Source organism: Notamacropus eugenii, chromosome 5 (assembly GCF_028372415.1).
Source record: "Notamacropus eugenii isolate mMacEug1 chromosome 5, mMacEug1.pri_v2, whole genome shotgun sequence".
Taxonomy (NCBI): Eukaryota; Metazoa; Chordata; class Mammalia; order Diprotodontia; family Macropodidae; genus Notamacropus; species Notamacropus eugenii.
Window position 1 is genome coordinate 30,863,885 of NC_092876.1, and position 20,516 is coordinate 30,884,400.

General features: G+C 56.9%; 4 protein-coding genes across 4 annotated transcripts in view; 1 reads left to right on the forward strand and 3 right to left on the reverse strand.

Annotated features, from left to right (window-relative positions):
* LOC140503894 (cytochrome P450 2F2-like) overlaps nt 1–2,163 on the forward strand; it is an 11,612-nt gene extending 9,449 nt beyond the window's left edge. The window contains exons 8-9 of the mRNA XM_072608263.1: nt 1,502–1,643; nt 1,902–2,163. Of these exons, the coding sequence (XP_072464364.1) occupies nt 1,502–1,643; nt 1,902–2,083 (324 nt within the window). The 3' untranslated portion in view covers nt 2,084–2,163. The remainder of the gene's footprint in view (nt 1–1,501; nt 1,644–1,901) is intronic.
* A 58-nt stretch (nt 2,164–2,221) lies between these two features.
* Nucleotides 2,222–12,207, reverse strand: EGLN2 (egl-9 family hypoxia inducible factor 2). The gene is made up of 6 exons (XM_072608251.1): nt 12,106–12,207; nt 9,819–10,828; nt 4,299–4,418; nt 3,561–3,697; nt 3,084–3,151; nt 2,222–2,840 (listed from the first exon to the last, which is right to left on the reverse strand). Exons 2-6 carry the CDS (start codon nt 10,602–10,604, stop codon nt 2,785–2,787), a joined length of 1,167 nt encoding a protein of 388 aa, XP_072464352.1. The 5' UTR covers nt 10,605–10,828; nt 12,106–12,207; the 3' UTR covers nt 2,222–2,784.
* Nucleotides 12,208–13,990: 1,783 nt separating this feature from the next.
* On the reverse strand, nt 13,991–16,715 carry RAB4B (RAB4B, member RAS oncogene family). Its single transcript, XM_072608261.1, has 7 exons — nt 16,570–16,715; nt 16,361–16,441; nt 16,121–16,235; nt 15,960–16,022; nt 15,720–15,874; nt 14,842–14,937; nt 13,991–14,649 (listed from the first exon to the last, which is right to left on the reverse strand). The coding sequence occupies exons 1-7, from the start codon at nt 16,583–16,585 to the stop codon at nt 14,534–14,536; spliced, it is 642 nt and encodes a 213-aa protein (XP_072464362.1). The 5' UTR covers nt 16,586–16,715; the 3' UTR covers nt 13,991–14,533.
* Nucleotides 16,716–17,711: 996 nt separating this feature from the next.
* MIA (MIA SH3 domain containing) lies at nt 17,712–20,134 on the reverse strand. The gene is made up of 4 exons (XM_072608262.1): nt 19,192–20,134; nt 18,760–18,893; nt 18,334–18,444; nt 17,712–17,847 (listed from the first exon to the last, which is right to left on the reverse strand). The coding sequence occupies exons 1-4, from the start codon at nt 19,319–19,321 to the stop codon at nt 17,824–17,826; spliced, it is 399 nt and encodes a 132-aa protein (XP_072464363.1). The 5' UTR covers nt 19,322–20,134; the 3' UTR covers nt 17,712–17,823.
* Nucleotides 20,135–20,516: the final 382 nt, after the last annotated feature.

Sequence of the window (20,516 nt, forward strand, 5' to 3'; positions counted from 1 at the left end):
ATTGTTGTCGCTGCTGTTGTCCTTCATTCTCAAGGAGGACCATGACATGGGGAAGATGATTCCATGACTTGCAAGTGACTTGGACTGAAGTGAGGCAGAGCTGTGCAAAGTCACCAGCTTCACTGTTTCCTCCAGAGCCATCTGGGTCCAGTGGTGAGAAATGGATCAGGATGACTGGAGATGGCCCCAAGATAGACAGATAGGAAATTGCATGAAGGTAGAGAGACAACTTGAAGAAGAGGTTAGATAACCACTAAGTGGGTTTAGGTGAAGACTGGGTGACTTAGGTGATGCTGATGATCTCAACAATAAGAGCAAAATTTGGATAGAGTTTTAGGCCTGGAGTCATCAAAAGCTGAATTCAAATCTAACCTCACATACTTAAAAGATCTGTGCCCTTGGGCAAGTTTACCTATGTCACTCTGTCTGCCTCAGATTCTTCATTTCTGAAACAGGCAAATAGCATTTGGGAGATTGTGGTGAGAATCCAATGAGATGATTAGTGTAAAATGCTTAGAAAACCTCAAAGTGCTACATCAATGTTAGCTATTATGATTTAGTTCCATTTTGGACACGTCGAGCTTGAGATGTTTGTGGGGCATCCAGCTGGAAATATCCAGGAGGCAGTTAGAGATGCAAATCTCTAATGTCAAATGAATGTCAGCCAAGAGTTTAGGGGCTGGCTAAGTCGATTTGGGAATCGGCAGCATGGGAAAGGAACCGGATCCATGGAAGCTGATGAGATCACCCAGAGAAGTAGTATGGAGGGAGAAAAGGGAGCCGGACAGAGATCTGGAGACAGCCACTGTTAGTGGACGTGCACTGAATGAGGATTCAGCAAAGGAGACTGGGGAGGAATAAGACACTTACGAGGGAAACCGAGAGAATCTATCGGAAAAGAGACGAAGGTCAAAGAGAAAAGGTCATTGCATTTGATAATTAAGAGGTGGCTGATGATGCCTATGAAATGCAGTTTCAGGAGGATGACAGCACCTAGAATGGACAGTTTTCTCCTGGAGTTTAGCTGCAAAGAGGAGGACAGCTAGTGGGGATGGTCAAATCAAGGAAGGATTTTGGGGGGGGGGGGGAGGACAGGAGAGGGGGAAGGCATGGGAGTGTTTGTAGGTGGAAGATTAAAGATTAGAGAGTGGTGGTCATTAGAAAAAAGACAGAATGGGACCAAGGGTGCATGTTTAAGAAGTGTTATCTCTTCATGAGAGGCAGAGATAGGTAGTCAATGGTGGGGGGAGGCATCTGCTGTGAGATGAAGAGAAGAGGGGGTTTTTGGCAAATGGTCCACTTTTTCAATGACATCTAAGGTCCTTGGCAGCATGGAAGGGATGGTGGCACTACAAGAAGCTGGAGGAGGGATGAAAGGGAAGGTGATGCCACCTGAGAGTGGCTCCTAAGCTGGTCCTGGGGCTGCTGGACAGAGGATGGTCCACCTGCCAACTCTAAACAAGCCCCAACGAGGTTGGCACTGTTTTTGCACTCCAATTAGGGCACCCATATCATCCCACTTTTGGTGTCCGCACACCGGGACTCAATCCAGTTCAAGGACCCACAATGCTTTGACCCAACCAACTTTCTGGATGAGAAAGGGTGCTTCCGACCAAACAAGGCTTTCATGCCCTTTGCTCCAGGTAAGAGCCACCCAGGGCATGGTAACAGAGGTGGTGGAGGGAACTGAGGGAGTGAAAAAACGCTGAATCTAAGTCAGAAAGGGGCCAGGACCAACCAATTACACCTGTAGAAGTGAGAGGCTTTGCATGGGCTCCAGAAAGATGTAAGGGATGTTAGCGCTACCCAACCTGAGATCCAGCCCTGGCAGCTAAAGCGCCCTGGGCACCAGCTCTCTAGCCAGGTCCCAGGGTCCCTGACATCTCCTGCCCTCTCTGAAGGAAAGCGCATGTGCCTGGGAGCAAGCCTGGCCCGGATGGAGATCTTTCTCTTCCTCACCACCATCCTCCAGCGTTTCAAACTGTGCTCAGTGGACAAGCCTGAGGACATAGACCTGACCCCTCAGTTCACAAGCCTGGGCAATGTGCCCCCAACTTACGAGCTCCGCGTGCTGGCCCGCTGAGCTCCTGCCCAAGGGGACACCTGCGATCCCTCCCACCCCTACCCATGTCTTTTGTTGAATAAACCCCACCCGCAAAGGCACTCTTGTGTGTGTAACCTTCTCGTCAGGTGGGTGGGCGGACAAAAGGCAGCACACAGATAGGGCTCTGAGGTAAACTTTATTTGGGGGGGTGGGCGGCAAGTCTGTGGCCAAGGCTCCACTGAGCACCCCCTACCCCCACAGGAGGCTCAGTCCAGAGGAGGCCAGGGCCAGGTGGGGGGGACACTTCACATTCCAGGCTGGGGGGAGGGGCAGGAGTCCCCCCCCATACCTCCCTGCCAGCAAGAGGCCATGACCCTCCCCACCCCCAACAATTTGAATCTTGATTCCTGGTTAGAGCGGGCAGTGCCAGGGAAGGCCCACTGTGGGGCGAGTCCATGGGATGCTCACTCCTTCCAGAGCTGGGGAAAGGGCCACGTGCACGGGATGCTGCCTGTCCCTGCCCAGCTCCTGCTGTGCCAGAAATGGGCACTCCTGCTCCTCTCCAGGGCTGGCAATAACCCCTCTGCCCATGCAGGGAGGGGGAAGGCAGGCAGGCAAAGGCAGAAGCAGCAGTAGAGAGAATGCCAGGATGCCCGGCAGCCAGCAGAGCAGCACAGGGTGAGGGGGGGCGAAAGCCCTGCCCAGAGGCTGGCCATCTGGCTGGTTCTGAGTGTTCTCCACTAGGTAGGCTGGCCCGGCTGGGACACTGGCACCTGAATGCCCTTCTGGCCTGATGCTAGACCAACACAGAAAGACACTGCATTAGCTGGAGGTCAAGAATTAGTCCTATGAATGATCCCAGGAAAGGGAGGGAATATATAGGGAGAGGAGGGTGCCAGGAGGCTGGAGGAAGGGGGAATTGTCACAAACTGAAAGGAGGATGCGGGGGGGCTGATGGAGCTGAGGGGCCCCACAGGTCAGAGGACATTGCTCAGGAACATCAAGGGCCCCACAGAATGGATGACCAGGAAGTAGATACCTAGTTGATACTTGTCCTTGGCTGCAGCCCGTTCCTTGGCATCAAAATACCAGACAGTGATGGCGTACCTGGGCACACAAAGAATGCCCACCTCGTGACCCCCTGGGGTCAGACTCTCTTGGGTCCTGGCTCTAAGCAGGACCCAAGGGGGTGCTGAGCTCCCATCCCCACACTTGGGCTGTCATGGACCAATCCTAGATCTAGAGATGAAAAAGAACTCACAAGTCATCTAGCCAATGAGTAAATCAAGACCCAGGGAGGAGGGAGTGCTTGGCCTAAGGATCTGCAGAGCTGGAGTTGGATACTTGGGTTTCCCTGCGGGCCCTGCACAATCTCTCTATGCAGCTAAGGACACCCATAAATGGCAGAACCCCCTCCCCCTGAAGCAGGGGCCCCGGGGAGGCCAGACTTGGCCACGCTGCCCCTGCCCAGGTTCCAGGAGCTGGAAGTGAGGGAGGAGGGTGGGCAAGGGCGCACCTGGTGGCGTAGGCTGGCTTCACCTCGTGGGGGTTCCTGCGGTCGGACCAGAAGATCAGCAGGCGATCAAACAGAGGCTCGATATTGGCCACCACAGGCCGACCCTCGGGGAAGATCTGCAGCAAGCCACCGTGCGTCTGCGCTCGGGAACAAGCCAGCCACGGCAAGCGTCAGAACAAAACTGGCCTCTGCTCCAGTCTCTGCAACCCTGGGGGCTTCCCAAGAGGGGAGGAGCGCGCTCCGGAAGGTTTCCAGGCTCCAGCCTTCCCGCCAGGGGGCGCAGAACCCCAGGTTGGGAATATCTACAGCCCCGCCCCGCTCATCTGCAGAAGGGGAGGGATGATATCCCATCCCCAAACCCGTTGCCATAGAGATGTCCAGGAAGCCACCAAAGACAGGAAGTGGGGGGGAAGGGGAAATGTTTATTACAGACCAGGCGAGGCGGACTACACCATTCTGTGTATGGGGTGGGGGAGGAATGGAAGCTGCCAAGGGAGGGGGGAAGCCTGGACAGAACTTGCCATTTCTGGTGCTCGAGGGAGGGGAGCCAGTGGACAGCACCATTCCCTGCACTAGGTGGGGGAGGCATGGAAGATGCCATTCGGAAGGAAGGGGAGGAGATGGGAAGGACTGCACCATCCTCACACGGAGGGTTGTGTTAAACCACAACCGGGTACAGGCACACCCCCAAGGGCAACCCCACATACACGCACCCCGCTTCCCCCTGAGGGGCCCTACCTTGATGTCCCAGTTCTGGTTCAGGTAATAGATACAGGTGATGCAGCGCCCATCCCCGTGGGGGTTGTCCACATGCCGCACATAGCCCAGGCCGTTGCCAGGGTAACAAGCCACCATGGCCTGAGGAAGGCACAGAGGGGCGGGGCCGTCAGCAGGCTCCTCCCCCAAGAAAACCAGGCACGTTAAACCTAGGCTAGAGAAAGAAGCTGGTGCCCGTGGCCAGGCCCAGGCCCAGGCCCAGCTGACAGGGCTGTGGAAAGGCAGGCACCCCGGCCAAGACCCTGGGACGTCAAGGGCGGAGGGGGAGGCCCCAAACATAAAATTCGTTTCTAGTGAGAACTGGAGGCCAAGAACTGGGAGGGCAAGGGGGTGCCTAGCTCTTAGGGAGAGTGGGAGCAATGCCATGTCCCAGGTTAGTGCTGTTTATACAGCACTTTAAGGTTGGCCACGTGCATTACAAACTTCAATGGATCCACACAACTCTGGGAGGTAGGTGCTGGTATGACCCGTGTCTGCCTGAGGTAGCATTTGAACTCAGGTTTTCCCAAAGCCAGGTCCAGGGATATAAACACTACACCATTTAGCTCCCTTTCAGAAAATGTGATTCTTAAATAAGATGAAGAAATGACGAACAGGAAGAATTCAGAGTGACCTGAAGACTCGTGTGAAGTGACTCTACACAAATATGGAGGGACTGGAATCGATTCGGAGCTGCTCCCTCCAAAAACGCAAGCCTGCCCTTCGCAGACACTCTAGGCTGAGAGAGCAGCCTACAAGGTGTCCCTGGAGATGAATGCCCCCAACTCCTTTCCAGAGAGAGGGACCATGAGTATGGAACACAGCTCACAGGGTTGGGGAGGGTCAGCTGTCAGAAGGGTGAGCTAGCTCTCTGGAGATGCAAAGAACGTATTCTGGAAGTGATATAAAAAGTGACAAATAAGCAGCAGCCTAGGAAGTAGGGTGGCCCAGTGGATGGAGCCCTGGACAGACCAGAGCTCAAATTCAGTCTCAGATCCTTACTAATTGTGTGCCTGTCTCTCGTTTCTTCATCTGTAAATAAAACTTAACAATAAATCAAGCTAACAGGATTGCTGGGAGTGTCAAATGAGATATGTTTGTAAAACACTATACAAATGCGGTTATTTTTAACCCAGGAAAACTTGGTCTAAGTCAAACTACAGCTCCCAGCCGACCACAATAACAGAGGGCAACCACCCGGAGTGACTTCCTGACTTGACCAAGCAGTGTCCAAGCAAGGCTTCCAAGGGGAGTTGGGGGGTGGGGTGGAGCTGAAGAACGTCTCGGCCCATGGGTGACTGAGCTTGGCTGTCCTTAGGGACAGTGAAGAGGGCTAGGGGGCTGTTGTGCCACAGTGACTGGAGCTGACCAGACTCAGATGGGGGAGATCCATCAGCTGGATGAATGCCCCCATTCCCCTCCACAAACACTTCTCAATAGCTCCACATGAGGTGGTACTGGTGCCCCATCCCACTGTCTTTCCCAACTCAACAGAGACCAGGCAAGCTTCAAACACCCTCCAGCCAGTAGCATGCTATCCTCTCTAGATCCCATGGCTGCCTGGGCTAGGAGATGGTCTCATTCAGAACATCATCTCTTCCCACAGGGACAACTTTTCTGACTTCAGTCCTCATTTCACATTCTGTATCCCCGACACCTAGCACAGTGCTTGGTACTTAATCGGTGACTAATGAACACTTGCTGCTTGACTGCTTGGCTCCCTGCTGCTCAGCAGACCCCAATCAAAGGCAGGGGGAAAGGTCCAGGGCTGAGTTTGGAGATGCCACTCCTGCTCTACCTGCCTCCTGGATTCCTTAAGCATTTAGAGGTAGCATTCAGAGGATACCTAGAGGTTTGCGAAGCATTTGAGAATTACCTCATCTGATCTTCACAACCACCTTGGGAAGTAGGTGTTATTCCAATTTCACAGAGAAGGAAAACTGGGACTGAGATAGGTTAAGTGACTTGCCAGGTGTACCACAAGTACTGTCTTCCTGACTGCAGGTCCAGGTTTCTAACCACTGGGATACCTTAGTTTCCTTGAATGCCAAATGGGGGGGTGTTTGGGAGGTGTCACATAAGACAGTGAAGGTGAATCCAGACAGAATAAAGGAATTGGGGAAATGCCATCCTTGGGCTCCTGGCATTAACTCCATCCAGGCTCAGCATACAGAGTGTCCACCTTATGACCCTGGGGCACCTGGTCATGGTACATGCCAAATTCACTGACAACCCTGGGGCATGGAGATAGCTACAACTGAGAGCCTAGCTAACCCCACTGTACAAAGGCTCCCCACCAAGGTAGCTCCTCTAGAGAACCACCAGCCCTGCCCTAATCTCTCTCCCTGGCACTGCTTGGCTCTCTAGCATCTGGGGCCTCACCACCTCCAGCACAGAATCTCAAGAGTCAGCAGGGGCATGAGAGACTGCCAGACTTGGCCGCCACCTCCTTCCTCAATGAGGATACCTCTCTGCCCTGAAAGGGCTCCACCCCTATGATGCCTGGCAGGGACAGGGTCAGAGGCTGGAAGGAATCTCTTTGGAGGCCATCTAATCCAACCCATGAGAAGGCAAGGCTAGCTGCTGAGTGTCAGAAGCAGAATTGGCACCTCTGACTCCATCAAGCCCCATGCCGGTGCCGCCATGACCAGGTGCTCACTAACTCCAAAGCCATGGACAAATCATAACACCTCTCAGTTTCCCCATTTGTCCTATGAGGAAAAAGCCTGCACCCAAGAGCTCTGAGATGCTGCCCACTTTAGAAAAGTCTGCTGCCTTTAGAATTTCCTCCCTCAAGTTAGCTGCAGAGGATTAAAGGTGGGATTTGAACTCAAGACTTCCTGACTCTCAGCCCTCTCCATAATGAAATTTGGCCTTCAAGGGTAAATCTCATTGTACCCCACAAATAGGAATCTTAAGGTCAGTACAAATTGGGACCCGGGGCAGAAAAAGACCTAAATGACCAGTCAAACTCATCCTGCCCACTGAACTCTCAACCACATGCTTCCCCCTACCTCAGGCCCTGATGGCCCTAGTCCCCACCCCTTCGAGGCTTCCCGGGGCCCATGGCACTCTCTCCCACCAGGGGAAGGCAGACCCTCAAAAGCAACTCCAAATACAGGTGAGGGTTCAACAATTAGAACAGCTTGGGGCAAGTAGCCAGGGCCCTAGGGAGGCTGGGGAATCATCTGCAGGCTCCACCTTCCTAGGGTCTGTGAGCCTCCTGGAAAGCATGGCCTGCCTTCTGCCTTTCTCTGGCTCCCCAATGATTAGCACTGGGCCTGGCACATAGCAGACACTTAATCAAAGCTTCCTCAGAGGTAAAGCTCATGTCTTAACGACACAATAAACACAAGAGCTGGAAAAGGCCTCTGAAACCATCAAGTCCAGCCCCATTTTACAAACAGAGAAACTGAGGTCCAGAGAAAGGGGATTGCTAAAGACCATAGAGGCTGATAATCAACAGCAGAGTCAGAACTCCAAGTTGGGTCTGGTGCTTTTTGGACCAGGCCCTCTCCCTCCCCACAAGGGAACATGGTCAGATAACCCTCGCCTAATTCCACTAGGCCTCAAGGCCTCAGTTTCTTCTGGGGCCACATAAGGAGGTGACTGGGATGGCCTGGGAAGGTCCCCCTTGCTGGGAGGCGGCTTACTCCTGGCTGCCCCAGCTCTGCTGTGGATAAGTCCCCTGACTAAAGTGTAAAGTGCCCACAGGCAGCCAGCTCTACCACTTCCCTGCCTGTCCCATGCCAGCTGGCACCTGCCTGCAGCAGGCCAACCTTAGAAAGGGCCAGCTCCAGAGCTGGCTTTGGGCTTTGGGGAAATCTCTACTTCCTGCTACTGACCCCAGCAGCTTAGACAGGGTGCTGGGCACAAACGGAGAAGGTCCCTCCTCCAGGTCACCCCCAGCCCTAGGCTGGTTGGAAGCCAAAGGTCCAGAAAGGAAAGAGTTACGAGCCTCCCAGGGCTGATCCCCTAAATGCGTCAGAGAATAGGGCCAAAGCCAATGATGGCAGGCCCCACCCACTCACAGCTCTTAAGAGAGTATCCAAGGAACCTAGGGCCCTCTGGCCCAGTTGCATCTTCCACTGGCAGCCCCAAGGCCCAATGCCCAGTCCCACCAGCGAGCAGAGGACTCAGGGGCACTGAGTCACCAGGTCAAAAGGACATGCATATGGGGGGTCAGGGAGAGGGAGGAGACAGGCAGGACACCCACAGAAAGAAGCCCAGGCCAGGCCAACCAGCATCTGTCCCTTCAATGCCCTCCCTGCTAGCCATACCAGGTCACTCTCCTGCCTCTTGAGAACTGGAGGGACACCCCGAGCCCTACCCTCAGTCTCTCCCACAGCTACTGCCCTTTCAAGCCAGGAAAAGCCCACAGATGCTGTCTCCTGGGAGCCTGGGGTGGGGGGGAAAGCCTGGGAGGGGCCAGTGGCCCATCCTATCCTGTCCTCTCCCCTCCCCCATTCCCACAGGATGCATTCTTATACCTAAGTCAAGAGAAGCCCCTCACACACACCCCCATGAGTATCTATCCTTCCCAGGCTGGGCCCCAAAAGAACCTAAGTCTAGCCCAATCATTGGACAGACAAGGAAACTGAGTCCCAAGAGGGTAAAGAATTGGCCCAAGGTCACCTGACACTTCCCGAGTCATGACTGGCACAGACTCCAAATGAGGGCCACTGAGGCCCCACCTGACAGAGGAGGCCCAGAGACTGGGAGCGAATGACTGAGGATGCACAGCTCTGGGCTGGCTCCAGGGGGCAGAGGGTGGGTTCAGCCAGGACCCACCCACCCGCTGGGGCCAGGCCAAGGGAGGGACCAGGAAGAGAGAGGAGCCTGCAAGAGCCCAGCCCAGGTAGGGGTGGGGGGCTCCAGTGGGCCAGGCCCTCCCAAGAGACAGGGCCAGGCTCCCTCCCGGTTACATAATCCCAACCCAGTCCAGGGAGAGTTACAGAGGGACAAGACCTGGAGGGAAGGAAGGAGAAAGGGAGGGGGAGAGAAAGACACAGAGAGGAGAGGGGGAGAAGGAGGGAGAAGAAGGAAGGAGGAGGAAGAATACAGGGTTAGGGGAAGAAAGATAAAGAAACAAGAAAGAAGGAGAATGAATGGGGAGGAAAGAGGGAGAGGGGAAACAGAGGCAGAGAGGGGAAGGGGAGACATCTAAGGGGAGTCAGTGAGGGCCAGACACCCATTTGCACACATGTGCACGCACACTTGCACACACACACACGCGCGCGCGCACACACACACACACACACACACACACACACACACACCGCACTCACTCTCTGTTCTGTGCTCTCTCGAAACACTAATCACAAACCCACCAGAGCAATGGTGCCCAGCTGGCTCAGCCAGGGCAGAATCTGCCTGGTGCCCACCAATCCCCCAAGGTAGCCACAGAAATAGACAAGAGCCCCAGAGCATTGGGGTTTGGAGGAAACTGAGACCCTGCAGGCTCCCATGGAGTGGTGGCCAGCCGATGGGCCCAGGCCTCACCTTGGTCCGGCCATTGATGATGTAGCTGCCCAGGCGACCAGCACAATGAAGGATCACCTCGTCCACGTGGGCCATCAGAGCCCCGATGCTCTCACAGCCAGGCTCACGACCCTCCACCCAGGCAATCTGGTCTCCCCGGATGCTACGTGAGGGGATAGCCCGCTGACTCACAAGCTGTCCATCCCGAAAGCGCCCATCTCGGTTCAATGCCTCCACCTCCGCCAACACTCGGCCACCCAAGGCTGCCCCGAGGAAGCCATCCTTCACGCAAATGCCATAGCACCGCATGCAAGGTATGATGTAGTCCACAGCCAGCCGCTCGGCGGCAGAGACCACAGCCTCCCTCTGCACCGGAGTCTCACTGCCCTCTTCCACCCAGCGCCGCTTGCTGGGCGGAGAGTCACCACCGCTCTCAGCCTGCTTCCGCTTGGGGGCTTCGGGCTGGGCTCCCCGGGCGGCAAGCAGCGGGCACTCCTTGGTGATCAGCACAGCAGCTCCCTCGCTCTGCAGGGGTCGAAGTTCCCCTCCTCCCTGCCCACTGCGCCCCTCGGGCATGGGGCTGGCTGCAGCTGAGGGGATGCCGGCTCCTGGGGGCAGAGGGCCACCCCCACTGCTGCTGGGACCAGCCAAAGCCTCGCAAGGACCAGAGAGGTGGAAGGAGGGCTGCGAAGGACAGGACACATAGCTCTCCAAGCCCATCCTGGCAAGGCTGTGCCCAGGGGTGTCCACAGTGGGCAGCTGAGGGAGATTTCTGCTCAGGAGGTCGGACTGGCATGGGCTGTCCATGGCAGCGTTTTCATCCCCCAGGCACGGAGGACACTGCCCGGGCCCATGGTGCCAGCCTCCTCCTCCTCTCACTGCAGCTGGTGATAACAGTGGCAGAGCCTGGCACAGGACTGAATGGGACTAAGCAGGCAGCTCTTCTCATAGCCCAGGAACCTGGGACATGATCCCCCGTTGTCCTTGGCCTTTGTGAGGCAGCAATGGGTCAAGCAGATGACCAACAGCGGCTAGAAAGAGAGAAAGATAGTGGGAGGTGTAAGAGGGCAGCTGCAGGAGGGAAAACCAGGGCAAGGCAGAAGGAGGTGGGGGGAACTCAAGGTCCAATGAGGAAAGTGGGGGCTGATGGTGGAAGGGGATCCCAGGACAGAAAGGGAGAAGAGGGGGAAAAGGCCTTAGCAAAGTCAGGGTGAAGAGGAAGTGGTACTGGATGGGGAGTAAGGGAGGAGCACTGAGAGGCCCAGGATGGAGGGGATGGAGAAGGGTAGAGAAGGAAGACCCCAGTCAGGAAGAGGAAAGGGAGCTGAGGGAATGCTCAAGGAGGGCAGCAGAGGGAGATGATGGGGGATCCTCCAAAGAGGAGGAAGAGGGTTGGGAGCAAAACGGGACCCAAGCCCAGGACGGGGGAGAGTAAGCAGGACCTGGGCCAGATAAGAATGGGGACACAGAGGTAGAAAGGGAGGGGGAGGGACCCGCCGAGAGGGCATCCAAGAATGCCAAAAGGGAAGGAGGAGGGGGGAGACAGCGGGCACAGCACAAGAGGGCTCCAGGGATGGAAGTAGGGCTGGGCAATCTGGGAAAGAAAAGTGGAGGACCAAGTGGCCCCCCCAGAAGAGGGATGGAAGGAACTGGGGACTGAGGGGCAGAAAAGGGAAGGACCCAGGCCTGCCAAGGACATGGACATAGGGGCTCTTGGAATGGCAGGAGAGGGCAAGCAGCCTGGGGGTCAAGAGGAGAGGAAGTGGGTGCAGTATGGGGGGCAGGGGGTAGGGGCTTGAGGAGGAAGAGGCTGGGGAAGGGAGAAGGGACCCAGGAACAGGAAGTCGGGAGGGAGGGCCTGAGGGTTGGGAAGGGGGAGCATGAACAGTCCAGGACTGGGGAGGGGGACAGGAGGGATCCTGGGGAGTCCGGGACTTCAGGGCCAAGATGGGGGCTGTAGGAGGTGAGGGAAGAGGCCAGAGGAGAGAGGGCCTGGGGGGCAGGTGGGGGAGGAGGAGGAGGGGAGAGGGGAGTCTGCGGGGGGCGAGGAGGGAAGGGGTCTGGGGTGGGGGAGGGGAGGAGGACGCGGAGGGGGAGGGGGCGGACCAGGGGAGCCCCCCCAGGCCCCGGGCCCCCTCCCCGCGGGGCTGAGCCGACACGGCAGCGGTTGGGGGCGGGGAGCTGGGGGGCAGCGGCGCGCGCCCCTCGCCTCCCCCAACGGCTGCCCCGCCCGGTCCCGAGGACCCCTCCCGCAGCCCCCCTCCGCGCGGCCGCCCCCCGCCCCGGACGCCCTCCTCCCCCCACTCACCGGGGATTTTCCTCCGGCCCCGGCGCCGCCGCCTGTGCCAGCCGCCCCGCGCAGCGCCGCGCGCCATCCCCCGCCCCCGGCCGCCCCCAGACCCCGCCCCGGGGCCCCGCCCCTGCACGTGACCGTGAGGAGCCGGCGGGGGAGGGGAGGAGAGGGCGGAGCGGGCGCGCGCGTGCGCAGGAGCCGCAGGCCGGGGGAGGGGAGGACAGAGCTGGGGACCCCTCCCCCACCCCACCTCCATCCCTGGCCCCTCCCCCAGGGACTCCCCACCCTGTTTCTCGGTCACCCTTCTCCCCTGGCCCCCAAGAGCCCTCCTCACGTCTCCCTCGGCCTCTCCCTGCCCCCCAGTGAGCCCCCAGTGTCCTCTCCCGCGGGGTCTTCTCGCTCTCCCTTCCCCTAGTCCTACAGGTCATCCTTGCCCCCTTGTCCCCCATGTTTCTTCCGATGTCCTCTTCACGGGGTCCCAGATTTCGAGCTGGAAGGAGCCCAGAAGTCAGATCGTCCAAAAGCCCTTAATTTTACACATGAGGAAACTGAGGTAGTGCAGATAGGTCACATCTGCCCCTTCCAGTCCAGCGACCCCTCCTGCCGGGGTGCGCCTCCTTCAGCGTCCCCTCTTGTTCATTCCTCTCTCCCTCGAGTCTTCAGGCCCCGCTCCCCTTTTTAGATCCCAGGGCCTGGGCTGGCCAAGGCTGCGGGTCCTTCCTCCCCACTCCCGGCCTCCAGCCCCCGCTGCCCCTTCCCAAGGAGGACACCTCCCAGAAGACGTGGGGGTGGGGGGAGCAGGACCCCAGGGTCCGAGGGAATAGTCACCTCGGTCAAGAAGTCCTCAAGTATCTATTAAGTGCCTACTAGGCGGCAGCCACCACACTCAGGCCCAAGACCCAAGAAAGGCAAAATGAGGGTCCCTGTCCTCAGGGAACTCAAGTGGAAACAGCTCAGTCCTTCTAAGATCGCATCTACAGGGAAAGGGGAGGCAGGCAACCTCGGAGCGGGGTGTGGTGAGCGGGATGTCAGCCTGCTATCCCTGGAAGGGGGATTTGCAGGACACTCTATAAATACCCCCTCCTGTGCCCTCACCCCCTTCCTTGGCAAGGCTATCCCACAGGGACAGTGACAGAGACGTGGGGTACGTGACCCAGGCAGCAGAGGGGCCAGGAGGGAGGCACACATTCCACATTCCCTCCCCACTCCCCACCCCCCAGAACAGGTGGAAGGGGACTGGGAGACTTCCAGGAACTGCCCAGGCCTGGATGCAGCGGCAGTTGGGGCTGAGATGTGGGAGACCCAGGCCTTGGGGAACCCCAGGGAGGAGACTAAGGACACCATATGCCCCTCTCTTCCCCATCCCCCATCGAGACAGGGAATTCTTCTTTCCTGAGCTGTTGGGCCTCTCCTAAAACAAGACAAGGTATTTGTCATGTGTCTGGGGAGGTAGTGGGGAATCCTTCCCCCCACCCCCAAGATTCCCGCATACCCTTTATCCCAATCTCCATTCTGCTCCTCCAACTCTACAGGCCCAACCTCCTTTCCACCCTCTGGGCTCCTGTGACCTCTCCCCTCTCTACCTCAAGTCCCTAACCTAACCTCTGAACCCCACCCATCCACCCAACCCCATCCCTCCTTTCCTAGCCCCAACCTGGGCCTGGGACCTTGCCCAGGCTCCTCTCTTCCAAGCCTCACCCCTGACCTTGGCCCCCACTCCACAGTCCTCGGACATCACCCAGGCCAGACCACCCCACCCCAGGCATGACCTCGGGCCCTGTGTATTCACCTATGTGTAGTTCTCATGCCAGCCTCCCTAAATCCCAAAATTATCATTCTAGAGTTCCCACCCCTTTTTCTGAATTTCACTGACCCCATGACTAAGGAAACTGAGACAGAGTTGGAAAAAAAAACCATCATTTTATATATCAATATATATATGTGTGCATGTGTATGTGGAAACAAACTTGATGATGGTCCCCTCCCCACCTCAATGCCCCCCCAGTCTAATAAATACCATTTACAAGGGTCAGCAGGGTCCTGGGGGTTCTGGGAGGGAAGAGACTGGCGGAGGCTCACGCCTCTGGTCCCAGAGTTTGGATAATGGAAAAGGTCATAAGGTTGGTGACAAGCCAGGTATAGCCACCCCAAGGCTCAGGGTTGTAGATGGGGGGGCATTCCCCCTAGCTCTGCCCCCAATGGCTCAGACAAGGGTCCCTCCCAGTCCCCCCTGAAGTATAGAGGGAGCCCACTCTGTGCTTAATGCTCTCTCAGAGAAACTAGGGCAGAATGGGAGACGGAGTCAAACCAGGCAAAAAAAGGGAACAGAATGGGGAAAAAGTGTTGGACGCAGATAGTCCCGGGTCCCTGATCCACAGCTTCTCTGGCATCCCGGAATGGGGGCAGATGTCCAACCCTCAAAGCCACAAGGGAGAGAGGAGACTCAGCAGCCACACTGCTGTCTGCTCTGGGCCTGAGTACCCCGGGGCTGGCGAAGTTGGCGCAAGGAGGCATCGCCATACTGGATTCCCGAACCCATTCTCTCTGGGTCCAGTTCACCTAGCGGGGAAAAGAGACAAGGGAGAGGAAGACAGGTATGGGATGTGACCCAGAGAGACAGGTCCACTGGGAGGCTGATTCTGACAGCAACAGAGAGATGCACAAAGACAGAATGGAGATAAAGAGGGCCCTGTGGGCCTCCCCAGTCCCCCACACCCACACCCACATCCCCAGCTGCCCATGGGACCTCACCCGAGTCAATCTTGTTCAGGATGGTTCGGGCACACTTGAGAAAAGCTTCCTCTACATTCTCGCCAGTTAGGGCACTGGTCTCCAGGAACATCAGCTCTGTAGGAAGCGAGCAAACATTTGACTCCAGAGGGTCAGAGTGGGAGAGGCATACTCTGCCATCCCTTAACCTCTAGAACACTGAGTATCAGAGAGGGACAGAACACATGGGGCACTTAGACCACAGAGTACTATGATGGAATAGACCCTGCCCTGCAACAACCTCTCAATACTAAATGTTACCCCAAGACAGAAGAACCCTTGGGCAGTCTAGAACAGTTTATCATGAAGTCAATGGAGCTCTTGGGGCAGCCCAGGATACAACGTTCCAAGTGGACAGAACCCATGGAGCAGGATAAACAGAACATTACATCTTAGGATATCCTAGAACACAAAATGTCCCCAGTGGATAGAGCCCGTGAGGCATCCTTAGAACACAAGAGCGTCCCAAGTGGATGGAATCCTTGGGGTATCCTTAGAACACAGAGTAACATAAATGGACCAAACCCCTGGGGATATCCTAGAACAGAGTTATGAGTAGAACTTGGGGATATCCTAGAACACAAGACTGTCCCAAGTAGATGGAACCATTAGGGCAGGCTTAAGATAGAGACTATCATAAGTGGACAGAGCCTTTAGGATATCCTAGAACACAGTGTCATGAGTAGAATTCTTGGGGCAGACTTAGAACAGGGAGCATCCCAAGTGGACAAAGCTCTTGGGATAACCTTGATACACAGCGTATTGCCCAGACACATAGCTCTCGGGGCAGCTGGAGTCTCCTGGTCCGGGTAGGTGGCTGCTTCCTGTCCCAACCCAGCCAGGTCCGACTGGGAGCTTACCATTCTCCTGGGCAAATCTCGAGGCCTCCAAGAAGGTGACCTCGCGCTCAGAGTCCAAATCCTTCTTGTTCCCACACAGGATGACCACGATGTTGGGGCTGGCCAGTGTCCGTGCATCCGTAAGCCAGTTGGTCAGGGAGTTGTAGGTTTCCCGGCTGGGTAGCAGGGGGGAGGCAGCAGAGACTCAGTGGTGTGTCCCCCCCTCCCGCTCAGCCTCCGGCCAGGTCCCCAGTCACCCACCTGGTAATATCATAGACCAGCAGCGCTCCCGCCGCTCCCCGATAGTAACTCCTCGTCACTGACCTGCAGAGATCAGCGGACATCCGAGGTCACCCGAAGGGGCGGTCTCTGGCCCGGACCCCTGCCCATTCCTCCCCCACTGCCCCCCACAGCGCCCACACCTGAAGCGCTCCTGCCCGGCGGTGTCCCAAATCTGCAGCTTCACGGTCTTCCCCCCTACGTTGACCACCCTGGAGCCGAACTCCACACCGATAGTGTGATTGGAATCCTGCTTGACTAGGGAGGGGGAGGGGGCGTCAGCGCCCGCGTGGGGACCCGAGCCCCCCACACACACACCCGCGCAGCCCTGCTCCCTCGGCTCCTTCCCCAGCCAGGACCACGGACGCGGTGGGGGTCCTTACACTTGTTCTCGATAAACTGGTGGAGGAGGCATGACTTGCCGGTGCCGGCGCTGCCGATCACCAGGAACTTGAAGAGGAAATCTGCAGAGATGGAGATGGAGCTCAGAGAGGGCAGCGCCCAGTCGGGCGTCACACAGCAGCACCCGGGGGAGGGGAGCCCCGGGGTCCCGCCCCGCCCCGGCCCGGCCCCGGCCCCGGCCCCTCCTCACCGTACGTCTCGGCCATGTCTGGCCGCGGCGGCCGCTGCGGCTGCGGATCCGGCTCCGGCTCCGGCCCCCGCGCCTCCTTCTTCCGGCTCCGCGCCGCGGCTCCAGCCCCGCTGCGGCCTCAGAGGACACGCCCCCTCCTGGAGGGGGCGGAGCCGCAGCCCGGGCAAGCGATTGGCTCCGAGGCCGGCGCGGGGGGTGGGGCGAGGCTGCGGGGGCGACCCACGGAAAGGGGCCTGGGGAAGTGGGCAAGGCCCTGATCTCGGCGCTGGATTAGTCCTGGCCACCGAAGGTCCAATGGGGGATGCCGTGGATTGGCAGAGCCAGCAAGGGAGGGTTGGGGACCGAAGCGGGGCGGGCCTTGGATGGGGAGGGAGGAATCTGGGCCCACGAAAGGTCCGGAGAGGGAAGGAGGAGGGCTCTGAATAGGGGGCGGGGCCGTGGAAGAGATGCGATTGCGAGCGCAGGAGGAGGGGCTTCCCGGCTCCCGGGATGGACCGGGAATGAATTAAAGGAGTCGAGAGGACGCCCAGAGATCGGCGAATAGGAATGGACTCGGAAGCCAGAGCCTGGGATCGGCCGAAAGGGATAGGAAGGGGGCGAGGACAGGGCCGGGACTAGCCCAGTGGGCGCAAAAGACCAGAGGCGGCGACAAGAGCGTAGAAAAGGGCAACAGGATAGCCCCACCCCCATGACGGCTGATGAGAATCCCCGCTGAACCGCGAGGGCAACCAAGAGAAGCGGCCTCTCACCTAGAGGTTTTTCTGATTGGCTCGGTGATTCCCAAGAGATTTTCTATTGAGTGATGGCGACCCTGTCTCGAAACCTGATTGGTCTATTTCCATTGGGGTCACGCCCACATGGGCATCCATTGAGTCAGTTCTCCCAGCCCTAAATCTCTTCACCTATGGCTCCACCCTCCAGTCTGGCCTGGCCACACCCCCACCTTCTGATTGGCTTATTTCCAATGCCCCGCCGGAAGGAGGCAAGAATAGCAGGGTCGTCGAAGCTCTCTAGAAAGGAAAGTCTGCCTGGCAACTAGTGACGGTCACAAAGCCCGACTTTATAGATAACCCGAATAGGCGATTCGGTGTCGCGCAACCTTAGGCGCACACATGCACGTACAAAATCACCACCACCGGCTCTTTGCTGCACATGGGTGTTATTAGCACTGAGCTTGGCGAGGGGCACCGTGGAGAAGGTGGGAAGACGTCCTGGGGCTCGGGGCCAGCATCTGCTTCTCCAGCCCGGACTCACTCACTGGCAGTAAAAGTCCCACTTCTGTAAAGACACACGGGGCAGATGGGCAGAGAGGGCACCACCTGCAGGCCGGAATCCCGGGGGCTAGAGGGGCCTGACATACGATGAGACGAGGAAGTAGCCGTTTGGGGGAGAAGGGGGAATGTCCCCAAAATGCCAGTCCCTGGGGAAACCGAAATATTTCTACAGAAAGCCTAGGACCCAGGGAATCGCATGGCAGGCAAGTCTCACAAGAGATTAACTATAAAAATGGGAGCCTTAATAAAGGTTACAGGGTTGTTTAATTCAACCCCTCCCAAATTTGCAGATGAGGAAACTGAAAGCAACTCAGAAAGGCCTCTGTTCAGTCCCTGGTTCTCCGTCTGAGGCCCAAGGAAGGTAAAGGGGCTTGCTTGCCTCAGACCATCATCAACTGTTAGGTGGTGGGTCAGGGATCAGAATGCAGGGTTTGACCATCCAAGGGACAGAATGAGGGGGAAGGGCAGAGGCAGGCTTCTGAATACTCACATCCGTTTTCACCTCCACCTTTCCTGGCTTCAGGACATGGTCCTCTCGAAGAATGCTGCTTGGAAAGTAGCCCAAGCGGGCAGGCTGGGACCCATAGTACTCTCCCTGAACCTGGTGTGTGTTTTGGGGAGGTGGTAAGAGCTGGCAAGCCAGAACCACCTCAGACTATCCCAATAGCCCTGGGAAGAAAACCTGCAAGAAGAGGTGACTTGCCCAGAGCCACACAGTAAGTATCTGAAGAACTCAGGCCTTCCTGACTCCGGGTCCACAGTTCAACTGACGAAGTCACCTAGATGCCTTCTTTTTTTAAAACAGGGGCCTTAGTCTTTCTTTCCACCACATCCCTTCCCCTCCCCACCCCCACCAAGCCCCAGAAACAGCATTCCTGGCATCCCTCCCCAATTCTGGGCCCCAGCCAAGACTCACACTGCCTCCCCAGAAGAGGCGACCTCGGCCCATCAGCTTAGAGTAGACAAAGACAACCTGGCCCTGTTGCACAGACAGAAAGCGGCAGTCTGGGGCGGAATAATCTTGCAGGGCAATGGCCTGAGAGATGGGATCTGAGGCAGAAAGGATTAATGGGAGTACTTAGGAGGCCATTTTCTGAATGTTCCTCCACTCCTGAGCATTCCCAGGAAAGCCCAGTACTGCCCAGACCCAATCCTGGCACCATCCTGGAAGATCCACAGGTAGAACAGTGCCAACACTGGTTCGCCTTTCCAGGGGCCACCATAAGGTGCCCATCACAGACCCTTCCTGGCATGTAGTACAAGCCCAGTCCCTCTTTTCCTGGCCAAAAGCCCATCCTTCCCTCTCCAGCACCCAATGCCCACCACACCCCATGCCCCCAAACCTCACAGCTGCACTCTTCATCCGCACAAAGTTTCCTGGATGCCAATTTAGCCATTGGTCGCTCCCCAAAGCCTAGATTGGGGAAGCTGTTGAGAATAATGGTAGCAAGGAACAGAGATGCAGGGGTCCAGACCATGATGTGTGTGGGAGTTTGGGTCTGTATGAGGTCTAAGGGACAGCCTGAGGCTACCAGACCTCCCCTCTCACTTCACCTGGGGGTCTGCCTGTCAATTCTGTAGTTACCGTCCCCTCCCTGAGTCCTTTTCTACCTTGTAAGCGGCCAGCCTCTCACTGACCCAGGCAGATTTAAATCTCAGAGTGGTCAAGGAACTGCTGTTAACCCCTCTCTTGGGGACCCAGTCTGGACTTTCCTACCCCCTAGAAATGCTAAAAATGGACCCTGTTCTCAAAAGACACCTCAAGTCCTAGCCAGCATCAGATCTCAACCTCCAAACTCGCCCTCCCGCTCTGCCTCCTGGCCCCACAACCAGAGAAGTTATAGGAGAGGAAGGCAGAGCTTGGAATGCTACAGAGAATTTCCTGTGGTCAAGGGAACAAGGAGGCTCTTGAGAAAACTGGGTGGAGAGGGGGCCACCTCCGAGCCTGAGACCTCCCTCTCTGCAGGGCTCCAAGGAGCATCCCAGTGCAGTCAGACAGAATGACAGCCGTTCCAACCCCAGGGGAGATGGGAATGAGGGAATCCAACCCCATCTTTTCAATGCTAGCTAAAGGGCGGAGGAGGTTCAAAGGACTGAGTGGAAAGGCCCTTGGAAGGCACCTGGTCCAACTGCCACATTTTACAAAGCTGAGGCCCAGAATGGGGAAGGACCCCCAAGGTCTGCAGATAGGAAATAGCAAGGCTGACTCCGGCATTCCAAATCCAAATCTGTTTTTTCCCAAACCACAAAGTACCTAGCTGCCTGAAATGTATCATTTTGCAGGTGAAAAGAGACACACATTCCGAGGGGGAAAGACAAGGTCGAGTCATGGACTCCAATTTAGAAAGGGCTTCATTAGGGCCTTCCTCCAGCCTGCACCTGATCTACGGCATCCTTGACCAGAGGTCATCCAGCTGAGAACCACCAACCATAGGGAACTCACTACCTCTACCTCTCAGGGGCAGCTGATTCCTTTCTGGATCCACTGAGTTGAAATTTGCCTATTCCATCATTCCTCATTGTTCCTACTTTCTGATGCCAAGCACTCAACAATTATTAAACACTGTGGGCTAGTGACTGACTATAGAGAAAAAGACTGAGGGAGAGGGAGGGGTACAGTTGGAGCCTTTAAGGAGCTCCTATTCTAAGGAACCCTGTCTCATAGGAAGTCTG